This window comes from Panthera uncia, chromosome F2 (genome assembly GCF_023721935.1).
Source record: "Panthera uncia isolate 11264 chromosome F2, Puncia_PCG_1.0, whole genome shotgun sequence".
In the NCBI taxonomy this organism is placed as follows: Eukaryota; Metazoa; Chordata; class Mammalia; order Carnivora; family Felidae; genus Panthera; species Panthera uncia.
The window spans coordinates 38,253,793-38,266,591 of record NC_064812.1 but is presented as its reverse complement, the minus strand read 5'-3'; the positions used below and the strand labels follow the sequence as shown (position 1 = coordinate 38,266,591).

The window sequence follows — 12,799 nt, the reverse complement described above, 5'->3', positions numbered from 1 at the left end:
ACAAGAGAAGGTATCTTTGATACCTCAAAGATAGTGTCACAGAAAGGATCACTAAGGACCGCATGAAATCAGTCTACCAATGCAGGATGCTCTGCTTCTCAATCTCTTGTTAAATGAGAAAAGAAATTAATCTTACTTTGTTAAAACCACTATTATTTGGGCTTTCTGGTACACAGAACCAAATTCAGTCCCCAACTGATACATTTCTGTTCCCAAGTAGAGCATGTAGGAAGAGGTAAGAGCAGCAATCTTCAGTTTTACTGTAGGAATACCCCAATTTGAAACTTGAAATCTGCTATTATTCATAGTGGTTTAATTTTCATTGCATTTTAGATACACCATCATATTAAGTGTCTTTTACAGGCTGGCCTAAATACCCACGGTAAAATGCCTGTTGGGCTCCACACTCAAAATCTGGAAAAATAATCCATTCCTAAATTAGAAAGAAACATTCTCACAGAGAGTTAACAAAAGTCTAAAAATCAACTTAAATAAAAGACGGAAGTCTATTCCATTAGATTTTTCTTTTCAGATAACTTTATAACAAGATCTGCTGACACATAATTTTTAATTCAAATTATGTGCTTGCAGTTCCAAATATTTTCCATTGTTTAATTTAAAACATTTAACTTTAAACGTATTAACACTTAGAATATATCTTGGTTATACATAAAGAACATGTTAAAAACAACTTTTTAAAATGTCTAAGGACAAAAATAGGTCAGGGTTGTTTTAAAAGTTATGAAGGGGGGCAGCTGTAATTGCCTAGGAACGTGTAACCACACAACGTCAAACACATGCCCAGGGCATGCAGTGGGGCCTCCAAGGAGACGCATGCTCACAGAAATATGGGACAGAGAGGGTGATGTTTCTGACCTACAATTAATTTTTGAAAGGAGGAAAAAAGAAATAGTAGGCCCTTCAACAGAAGAATGAGGTGGAAAAATCTCACAGTGGTAAGCTCTGTCTTATGTGATTGCGGTTGCTATGGCAAATACTTTTTTTAAACACAGAAAGAACAATCACATTAAACTGACATCAATTTCTCCAGTTGCAGCTGAATTCTGACCCTAGCTTATATAAAAATATTTTTATTTTATTAATAAATTTAATGTTCCAAATTACCTTGTCCTCAATTTTGGCCCCAATTCCTTCAACTACCTGCTGTGCAACTAAGAATTCTTTAGCAATAAAGACTAAAATAATCACCACTCAATCCCTTTGTGCATTTGAAAGTTTAAAGAAAAAAAAAATTGTTTTGCTTCTCCTTCACACATTCCCCAGAACATGTAAAGGAAACTAAACTGTGTGAATATAATACCTTTAGCAAATATGCCAGTCATTAACTTTCTTAATTGTACATGTCTTCTAAGCAGGTGAAATGTCTTCATGGGAATTTAAATATATAAAGGAATTTCAAAAATACTTTAACAAAATGTAATTTGTTTAATTTTTAATTTCTTAACATGATGATGACAAAGACACTTAAGTGTAGGGAATGAAATAACAATTAATCACAACTTTAGCCTAAGATATTTTCACATCAAAGGAATTTATGAATATTACCTAATTTGATCTTCTAAAAATATTTTAAGATGTGGGTGTTCCACCTGACTAATGATCTTGGAAATCTGTTCTTTAATTTGCTGCCAGGAATACAGTGAATATACATAAAAGCCAGGATGTTAGTACAGAAGCTACTGACATCAGCTTTTTCTTAACTTCATCGGACTATTTTAAAACAAAGGAGGATACAGACAACATGGAGAAGATCCAGAGGCTATCCATAAAAAAGATTAAAAGCTTAGAAAATAATACCTGCACAAAGGTTAAAGGGACTGAAATTGTTCAGCCAGAAAAAGTCTGAGGACACCATTTAATAAGCATCCAAGTATACAAGAAGGGTTCTTCCCCAGAAAATAGTGACCAGCTGTTTTCCATCTCCAATGAGGGCAGAATAAAGGAAAACAGACAAATTGAAGCCCAAGGATTTTAGTTAAATAAAAGGGATGATTTCCTGTCTGAGTAATGAGCATTGTAATGGCCACTGTGTGTCTATGGAAACCTTCCTTCAGAGGCCTTTACAAGAAAGACAGATTTCCATTTGTGCAAGGAAGACTCCTATTTCACAGGCTTGTCTGTGCTTTTGCTAGTAAAAGAGGTATCCTATGACCAAAATACCTACACTAACAGACCCAAGCTGGGTCACACATCATTGAACATTCCACGGACCAAGAGCACACAGAAGAGCAGACCATATTCAGTACCGCCAGGTAACTCAAAACCACTGTAGCCACACATTTGCTGGACATTTTGTATTTCTGTAAAGAGAAATCAAGGGCTGCTGACTGCCCATATCATTACAGGTATGTGCACCCAGCTGCAGGCGGGAGCGGTAGTTTACTGTTGTCACTTTTATTGCTATGTCACGGGCAAGATCAATCTTACCAATTAAAGATGCATACAAAAGTTTTTCATGAAAGAATGGTAAGATCTCTGATCTCCCCTACCCTGGTTAATGGTTTCTTGGCATCTCAAATTCCATCCTTAGTGATTTACTCCTTTGGTTCAAAACTCTGGAATTTTGGAGGAAAAGACTCATGAACATAAAACATTATTAATCATTTTATACCTACATGTCTGATGCTTTCCTAAAACAGGTTTTGGAAGAAAGTGAGAAGGAATGGAACTGAACCAGAGCTGCGAGAGAAGATGTTATTTAGCAAAGAAGGGGCCAGGGAGGCTGTTGCTCCGAGCAAATGGTCTCTCATTTACAATTTTGTTCAAGGACATCAGATGAATGAGGGAGCAGGAATACACAGGGGTCAGTGTCCCCTTCTTGGTATCTTTCCTAAACCCTTTTAAAATCAATCTAGGATCTATTTCTAGGATACACTCCTAAAAATCTAAAGCAGAACCTAACTGGCTTTCTCTTAGTAATTAAGTGAAATTACATAAATGTGCTGCCCAAAATGAAACAATAAAACTGTGAAATATTTTTAAAATCACTATGTGTTATAAATATATGAAAAGAAAACATTTATAAAATACATACTCAATTATAATAACTTAACCCAACATTTCATCATTGACAAACAGGTTATGAAGGTTAATATAAATAATATAAAAGATAAAAACGACTGGTAATTTCTCTACCCATTCTTAATACAACATGGCCTCCACTAACTTTACCATCTGGGTCACTCACTCTCTACTGAATATGCTCCACTGTGTCTCCACCCCTCCTATATACTCCAGATAAGTTCTAGGCATTGAGAGCAGAGTGAAGTTGCTTATTTCCTTGTTCTAAAATGTGGTTATTAGTCCTAGCTGCACCTCAGAAGTGCCTGTACAGTTTTACTGTTTTGATTTTTTGATTTATTTTTTAAATTGAGATGCCCAGGCCCTACTCTGGCCTGCAGAACCAGTATCTCTGAGGGGCTCCTACTATGATATACACTTCTGAGGTTAGCTACATGGACCCAGGAGCAGGGTTTATCTTGTAAATCAAGCCCACTGCTCCAGTGTGTGGAGATCTCTTAAGATCCTAATCGCGTCTTAGAATGTTATTTATATTTTGCTCCACTTCACGTCATTTGCAATTCCAACAGACTTTCACTGTACAGCTTCATCCAAGTTTCCGTAAAAAATGTTAAGCTCAGCCAGCGCTGAGGCCTAGGCCCTATAGCATACAATGAGAAATCTTCTCCTTGACAGTTTAAGACTGAACACTACGGCTGACTGAAATTTAGCAACCACTGCCATTGCCTCTGGTAAGCCTTCTTATTGTACAGGTGGGAAAGCTAAACACTGCATTTCCTAGAACTCCCTGCACCTTATCCTGGATAAGTGCACTTTTTCATGATTGGAAATGAAGGCAGGCGGAAGCCATGAGCCTCTGACAAGCACAGTACTGAAGAGGTAAGGGTTTCTTAGAGCAGCATGCCAGCGTCCAGTCAACAGCCTCACAGGTTGCAGTAGCCCTGGTAGCATTCTAATCCCTGAAGGGCAACAGGGCTTGAGCTCAGTCTGTATCACTGAACTCCAGAGGCCAATGGCAACCTCTGGATTCACTGCCTTCCTGACTGCAGCAGCCATATATTCCATCCAGGGCCACTCCTGAGGTAGAGGCATTCCTGGAGGCCTAGTCTACACAGCCCTCTTTTCCAACGTTTCCACAGATTTTGTTAATAGTCACATCTCTGACTTAAATCTCTTTATGTTTAAAATGCCCAGAGCAGTTTCTGTTTCCTCCAATAAACGCTGACTGATACAAGCCCATGTAGCTGTAACCATTCAACCCTCATAACAGAACCATCAGCCAGTTCATACTACATAGTGGCTACCAGGATAGCATCAGAAACCTTGTCAAATACTTTTCCAAAATCCTAAAACACAATATCCAAACTCACAATTTCCTCTGACCTATATAAGCTTAGCCATGCTGTCAAAAAAAGGAAATTCCATTATCTTGGTATGATTCGTTCCCAGCGAACTATGCAAAGTTGTACTAATCTCAGTCTCCTTTCCTAAAGCATTTATAGATATTCTACACTCCTGCCCGAAAGGGATGCCAAGCTCACCAGCCCCTGAGTAGTGATGTTGATCTGGGGGCCAAACCAAGATCTGTATATTGGTTCCACTGCTTTCTTGCTGTAAGACCTTGGACAAGTCACTTCACATTCCCAAGTCTCAGTTTCCTCAGGGGCAAATGGTAGTAATGATGCTACTCTACAGGGTCCTTGTGAGGGGTCAGTAAGATCATATATGCAGAGTCCTGAGCACAACAATGGCCTATGCCAGACCCTCCACTAATGACAGCTATAATTTGAGAAATCCACCCTTTTTTCTCTTTTCTGAAAATAAAATTTACAGTAAAATTTAAATTTACTCTTTCGTGTCTCGTGACGCTTTCATGCATTTTTCATTTTTCTCAAAGAGACATCAAATTTCACGAACAGTGGAACATAGTTCTCTCACTTGAAAGTTATCTCAACACACATTATCGATCATACCTCTACTTGCAGATCCTCAGATCAACTGCGTGATCCCTTCCCATCTCCTCATCTTGCCATTCAAATTGTTCATATTTATGTCTGTGCTACCCTGTTCATTTTGGGGGTCATTATTCCCCATAGCACCCCTTCTGGCTATCTTACTGAATAACTAGAAATGGAGTGAGGTCTTAGAGGAAGGAGGGGAGGGTGGGAGCAAGAGTTTGCCCTGGGAAGGAAAAGGACTGGCTCACTGCTCACTGGCTCAACATGTGCAGTCCCGGGAAGCCCAGGCCTCCCTCACCGTGCAGGAAGCAGGGGTCCAGTTTCCCAAGCTGCTGGAAGGCCAAACTGACAGAGGAACAGATGGAGATTATTTCTTATTGGTGACCTACTCTGCTAGGTGCTTGATATATGTACCTAAGTTAATCTGCACTCACACACAAACACATATCCACAAAAGACCAGAAAAACAAATATACATCACTGAAGCTCAGAAAAGATGAACACAGTTAAACGTGGTCTGACTTTAAGTCCCATGGTCTTCTCAGTACACCACATCATTTGGTCAGAAAAGATTTGATGAATTTCTACTATTGTGCTGGATACTGCCTTAAGCACTGGGAATACAGTGGAGTAAAGAGATAATCACACAGAAACAAGCAATTACAATACGGTGTGACAGATGCTATTCCGAGGAACAGCATGAAGTGAGCTGGCAGCCTATGGGAGGGGCACCATCCCCCAGCTGGGTCAGTGAGGGAAGCAGCCCCTTGACTGAGCCTGAGAGGATGAATATGGAGTAGCCAAGGAATCAGCAGTCCAAACAGAGGGGCTGTGCAGTGCAAAAGCCCAAAGGTATGAAAGAGCATTCTAAAAGCTGAGGAGCTGGAAGAAGGCTGGACAGGGAATAATGAGCCACAAAATAGAAAGGTGAGCAGACACCAGAGTGTCTACTGCCCTTTAATCCATGTTGGGCTTTAAGTGAGAGCAATGGGGAGTTGCTGGAGAGCCATAAGCAGAAGAGAGGGATGCTGGATCGGTGAGGAGGGGGGGTGCTAAGGATGGAGGCAGGGGATCAATTAGGAAGCCTTTCATGTGAGAGACTATGAGGATCTACACTAGGGAAATGCCAGCAGAGATGGTGGGAAGAGGGCAGAGATATTCAGGAGGCAGAACTCGAGATGATGTGAATTCAGAGAGGGGTGAGAAAGAGAGAGAAGTTAAGGACGACTCTAAATTTTCTATCTTATTCCAAAGTCTATGCTTAAAACATCTGTATAGTCCTTCTATATTCTTAAATGATAACGTTTAATTTTTCTTTTCTATGAAGCAGAAAGCAAGGTCACCTATTGAAACTGAGAGGAGAGGTGGCAGGAAGAGACTTAGTGAAGGTCTAAAATAGCCACTTTGCAGGAGAAAGAGCTGAGGCAGAGAAACACGGGCTCCAGGAAAGTTCTGAAGGCCCTGAACTGGTGATCCACCTACATAGATCTGAGATTGCTTCCATCAGCACTCAGCAGCCATGGTGAAGATGCCCAGAATATGGACAAAGACACTGATCCACAGTCACATTTTGTCAGGAGGGGCAGAAGAGAAAGAGAATAGGGCAAAAAAGTTAAGGATATGAATAACCAAGTAGCTAAAGCTATAAAACATAATCTCTAAACTGACTGGAAAATGTGGCTCTTCCTCAGATACCTACAGAGACAGTTTCCTCTCTGGGCAACTAAAGCTACCAATCCAGCCCCAGCTCTGTGAGACCAGAAAGTTCCACCACAGAAACTGAGCTGTAATAGATCTAAGCTGAACATGGTAAAAGGCCCCAGTCTTTCTCTTTCCTGAAACAATCACTCTCCCACAATCACTCCCAAGGATATAATCTCTGGTATCTCATAAATTTGATGACAACGGATTCTTGACCTGGTCCTAATCTACTATTTCAGGATGGAAAGTGCCAAATGTTTATTCCCTTAATGACAACCAACCTGCTTTGCACCTACTGTCAAACATTCATAAGTCCAACTGGATAAAGTACAATATATGAAGAAGGAGAGACCCAGGGATAAATACTGGCTGGTGCCAGATTGTGAAAGACCTTGGTTACCAAGCTGAAGCCTGGACATCCTGTGGGTTATGAGGAGGCCCCAGGGAGATGTGAGTGGGAGTGATGGGAGAGGGAGGGTGAGAGGAATGCCATCATCACTGAAAACGGGTTTGGAGAGTTCTTCTGGGAACATGCCCTTATGCCTATTTTATTATTTTTTTAAAGTTTATGTATTTATTTTGAGACAGACAGAGAGTCAGCAGGGGGAGGGGCAGAGAGAGGGAGAGGGGGAATCCCAAGCAGGCTCTGCACCGTCAACGCAGAGTCCGACGTGGGGCTTGAACCCATGAACCATGAGATCATGACCTGAGCTGAAAGTCTAACACTTAACCAACTGAGCCACCCAGGTGCCCCATGCCCATTTAAAAACAGATCAAATTTTAAATATTTTTTGTCACTATTCTCTACTTACTTTCAAGAGATCTTTTAATAATTTTGCTTCCTATAGTCATACCACCACATCTTTCAGAAGTAAGGAAAACAAATCCATAAATTCTAGCTTCATGAATAAAGGTATAAAAGAATATGCAAACATAACTTAAGCTGACAAGAATATGGCAACTCATTTGAAACTCCAACAGGAAAGATTATGGAAATCAGGATCTTCAGCACACAATATAACATTCTAGACATCTTAGAAAATTAAAAATAATATATTGCTATGATGTGTTTGGGGAACAAAAATGCTGAAGACACATTAGCAAATGGGGCTTTGACATGACATAACCTGAGAGCTCAAACCAACTAATCTAAGACATTTTAAAGAAGATTTAGATCATTAAAAAAAAAAAAAAAACAACAACCCAAAACTAATTATGTGGTTTCAGGAAAAGTAAGTTCTGCCTCAATAACTTCTTTATATTCTTTATTGCTATACTACAGGATGACAAACCCTGCGGGTTACACCAACATCACTTGATTAGACTTTTGGGAACACGTAAGTCCCACATTCTAGAATGATGTCTAAATTGCAGAAACTTAAATTACATGGAAAGTTGGCTCATGGGATTTAAGATTTGCTAAAGCACATAAACAACTGCAAGTATATAAGCTGCTATCTGCTCAACTTAAAAATGAGCTTTCAGTAAAACGTCTATGGCCTAACAAAATCATACTTAGGACATAAAATTATATACTGAGTGGTTTCTGTGGCTGTCAAAGCTAAAACTTGCTACAAAAAGTATGTGGAAATCTGCACTGATAATTTAATGCATGCCGTCTGATAAATCATCATCACAGAGCCCTTCCTTGAAATATAATCCAACATGAATTAGATGCTATAAAAACTCATTTTTAATAACCACTGCTTAAATACTCATGTTCAACTCTGTGACTGCACAGAAAAAGTTGTTTATGCAGTTTTGTAGGGAGCTCAGTAGCTCTCCAGAAGATGCAGCGAAGCGCTCAATGATCACCTAACTGGTCTGCTAAGGATTATACAGTTTTACTAAAAGAAATTTTACCAGCTGTGGAAAAGCCATACTACATGCTGAGGGGTAATATGTTGTAAACTGTCTTATCATAGGGTCTTTTTAATCTGCAAGGCACTTAACTTGTATCCTACCACTTTGGAGGCTACAAGACCATCCGACACAGTTGGGTAAGCATGGTATGGATGCAGAAGGCCTCCTGCAGTCAGAAGCCTAGCCACGAATACAATTTGTAGGCTGCTTTCCAGGGCAAAGGCTCAGGAGACTCACCAGTTGTGGGAGATTTAAAAAAAATTCATATCCCTTTCCCAACTCCCACCCAGGATTAACTATGTGGCAATCTGCTTGCATTTTGTGCTTCATGACCCTCCCTCTCAAAGAATACAACCATAATGTGCTATATGTACCAGGAAATGTGAAGAAAGCAAGAGCAGTGAACAAATGGCTTGAAGCCATGAGGTAATAAGACTCACCAAGCAGCCTCACGGGGGGAGTAGCAAAAAGAAAGGGGTATGCAAAAAGAAAACAGACATGTCACAGAGAAAACTGCTGCCTATTTCCACGTTACAATAGTAGCAAATCACTTGAATATTTATAACTTTCTAGGCTCCATAATGCAAGATATCATGTATTACTGCTTTTGTGCCATTCAGAAGCAGTGCTGTGCAGTGGAAAACAGCCTAGTGCTTAGATTTTGACATTGACCACACATGACCAGGGTAGGAGGGGGAAGAGGAGGGTCAGTAGGTATCAAGAGGTAATTAATCTGCTTTTGCCTATAACTGTGAAATCACAATGTCCTACCCTGTTAACTGCAATCTTAAAAGGTACAAAAAGAAATGCTAGCCTGCAAAAGTATCTCTGTCTTCATCACTCTGTAAGCAATGGAGATCAGAGAGAATGTCTTAATCGTCATTTTAGCCCCTGCAGCATGCCTGGCACTGTGCCTCACACATGACAAGCAGCAGTAAATATGCACTGAACTGAATTTTCGGCATGAGTAAGCCCGTCTCTTGATCCTTCTTTCCAATGTTTCTTCTTTTCCCAACCAAGACCTTGTTTCTTCTCTTACCTTGCATCCTCTGTCATCTGTGGCTTAACTGATAATTCAGACAACATGAAATAATATTATGTTGTATTTATTGGAACAGAATTTTATGTTCACTTTTTTACTGAGAAGGTAAATGTTAGGAACGTTATCCTTTTTTTTTTTTTTTTTTTTTTTAATGTTTATTTATTTCTGAGAGAGAGAGACAGAAACAGAGCATGAGCAGGGAAGGGGCAGAGACAAACGGAGGCACAGAAGCCAAAACAGGCTCCAGGCTCTGAGCTGTCAGCACAAAGCCTGATGCGGGGCTTGAACTCACGAGCCACGAGATCATGACCTGAGCTGAAGTCAGAGGCTCAACCGACCGAGCCACTGAGGTGCCCCAGGAACACTATATTTTTATCTCTAAAATACTTTACAAATTAAATTAAGCTATGGGTTAGTATCTTTTAACAGAAAAAGTTCCATAACCCTAAGTTAAAGATGTGCTGATTTCTGCCATATTAAATTTTTTAAAATTTACTTATGCCATACTCTCCTTACCGCTAAATTATGCCCGGAAACAAAATTTTCCACAACTGGCTATAAAAAGACAAAATGTATCCTAGTTTCAATAGGAAGTCTACTTCTATAGAAGATAGAAAATTAATATTCATTGGGAAAAAGCCACATACTTTTCATAGTCCCATCTTCTTCTTCTTCGTCTTCACTGTTTATAACCATGGTCCCCAGGTCAGATTCTAACATGGTGCTGTTATGTTCAATCATGGTCTGGGCCCCTTCACTCATCGTGCTCGTGGCCTTCATCGTGCCCACACTTTCTGAACTAGTCTTCACCATGGTGTGGGAGTCCAGCTCATCTTCATCCTGCAAGCAAAATACTGCAGTGAAGGAAGACTTTTCTAAAACGGCCAGATTTCTTAATTCTTCACAATATGACAAGCATATGATATTTTTTAATTGAAGTACAGTTGATACACAATGTTACATTAGTTTCAAGTGCACAACATAGCGATCTAACATCTCTATCTATTATGCTATGCTCACCACAAGTGTAGCTGCTGTCTGTCACCACACAGCACTATCACCCTACCGTTGGCTATATTCTCTATGCCACACCTTTCATCTCCATGACTTATTTACTCCATAACTGAAAACCTGTAGCTCCCACTCCCTTTCACCCATTTTGCCCATCTCCCTCTTAATGTTATTACTATATTTCAAAATAATTTAATATAACGTTAATTTAATGTAATATTAATATATCTGATATATTTAATAATATTAATTTATCATACATTATAGTAATATAATTAATTTGATATATTTAATATGATATCAATATCACTTTAAATAATGAAAATACTAATATAGCTAATTTTAATATACAGACATACATACAAATGTTATCATAAGAGCCCAAGTTATCCAAAATAATCTACAGTTTTATAGGTAATTAAATCTCAAGCAACAGAATTTCTATTTGATGAAATAGAAGGCTGCTAGCTATTTTTTTTTAATTTTTTAAAAATGTTTATTTATTTTTGACAGAGAGACAGAGCACGAGCGGGGGAGGGGCAGAGAGAGAGGGAGACACAGAATCCGAAACAGGCTCCAGGCTCGGAGCTGTCAGCACAGAGCCCGACGCGGGGCTGAACTCACAGACCGCGAGATCATGACCTGAGCCGAAGTTAGATGCTCAACCGACTGACTCACCCAGGCGCCCCTAGCTATTTTTAAAATAAGGATTAAGATAGGTAAATTACCAACACATGCAAAACAAAGAATACAGTGACCAAAAAAATATGAGACAGCACATTAAAGACAGAACATGTTGGCACTATTCTAACAGTCATGTTTACAAAACTTCATACAAAGGCCATTAGCTTTTTTCTTGTTAAAACTGTGATAAATATACATAAAATTTAACATGTTAATAACTTTCAGTGCATATTTCTGAGGCATTAAGTACATTCACAGTATTATGCAATCATCACTAATAGCCATTTGCAGAACTTTTTCATTATCCCAAACAGAAACCCTGTGCCCATTAAAAAATAACTCCTCATTCTCCCCTTTTCCCAATCTCCAGCAACCTCTCTTCTCCTCTCTGTTACTATGAATTTGTCTATTCTAGGTACCTCATATAACAGAATCAAACAATATATGGCCTTTTGTGTCTGGCTTATTTCACTTGGGATGTTTTCAAGGTTCATCCATGTGGTAGCATGTGTCAGAATTTCATTCCTTTTCAAGACTGAATGATATTCCATTTATATATATATACACACCACATTTGTTTATCCATTCATTCGTTGATGAACATTAAGCTATTTACACCTTTTGGTTATTATAAATAATGCTGCAATGAACACTGGTGTACAAGTATCTATTTGAGTCCCTGCTCTCAATTATTTTGGGTATAAACCTAGAAGTGCAATTCTACATCATATGGTAATTCTTTTTTTAATTTTTGAGAAACCACCAAATTGTTTCTCCCAGTTGTTACACCATTTTACGTTCTCACCAACAGTGCACAAAGTTCCATTTTCTCCACATTCTCACCAAGACTTGTTATTTTCTAGTTTTTTTGATAACAGCCATCCTAGTGGATATGTGGTATCTCACTGTAGTTTGATTTGCATTTCCCTAATGATGCTGAGCATCTTTTCATGTGCTTACTGACCATTCATATATCTTCTCTAGAGAAATGTCTATTTAAGTCCTTTGCCCATTTTTGATATAGGTTGTTTTTTGTTGTTGAGTTGCAGGAGATCATTGTATATTCTAGATATTAACCCCTTAGCAGATACATGATTTCCAAGTATTTCTCCCCATTTTGTAGGTTGCCTTTTCACTTTCTCGATGGTTCCTTTGATGCACACATTTTTAATTTTGATAAAGTCAAAGTTATCTGTTTTCTTTTGCTGCCTGTGTTTTCATTGTTCTATCATAGCCATTAGTTTTTAAATGCAAATTCACAGAAAGATCAAATCAGTAATATAAATATGAACCAAAAACTGCTCTTTAGAATGTTCGTCAAAAGATAAACTGAAATTGGGCCATAAAAATAAACTAACAAATTCTGTTTGAGAAACCAGACAAAATGCTACTTGGAAAAACTTGATACATACTGTGAAATTCATTTACATACATTCCACTTTAGGTAGAAACAAGCAAAACCTAATTCTGACAGAGGTCAAATGCGAATACAGAGAAT

At 38.8% G+C, this 12,799-nt stretch overlaps 1 protein-coding gene across 1 annotated transcript in view; it reads right to left on the bottom strand.

Moving 5' to 3' along the window:
- STK3 (serine/threonine kinase 3) overlaps positions 1-12,799 on the bottom strand; it is a 195,137-nt gene that overhangs the window by 75,641 nt on the left and 106,697 nt on the right. The window contains 1 exon segment of the mRNA XM_049632679.1: positions 10,254-10,446. Within this exon segment, the coding sequence (XP_049488636.1) occupies positions 10,254-10,446 (193 nt within the window).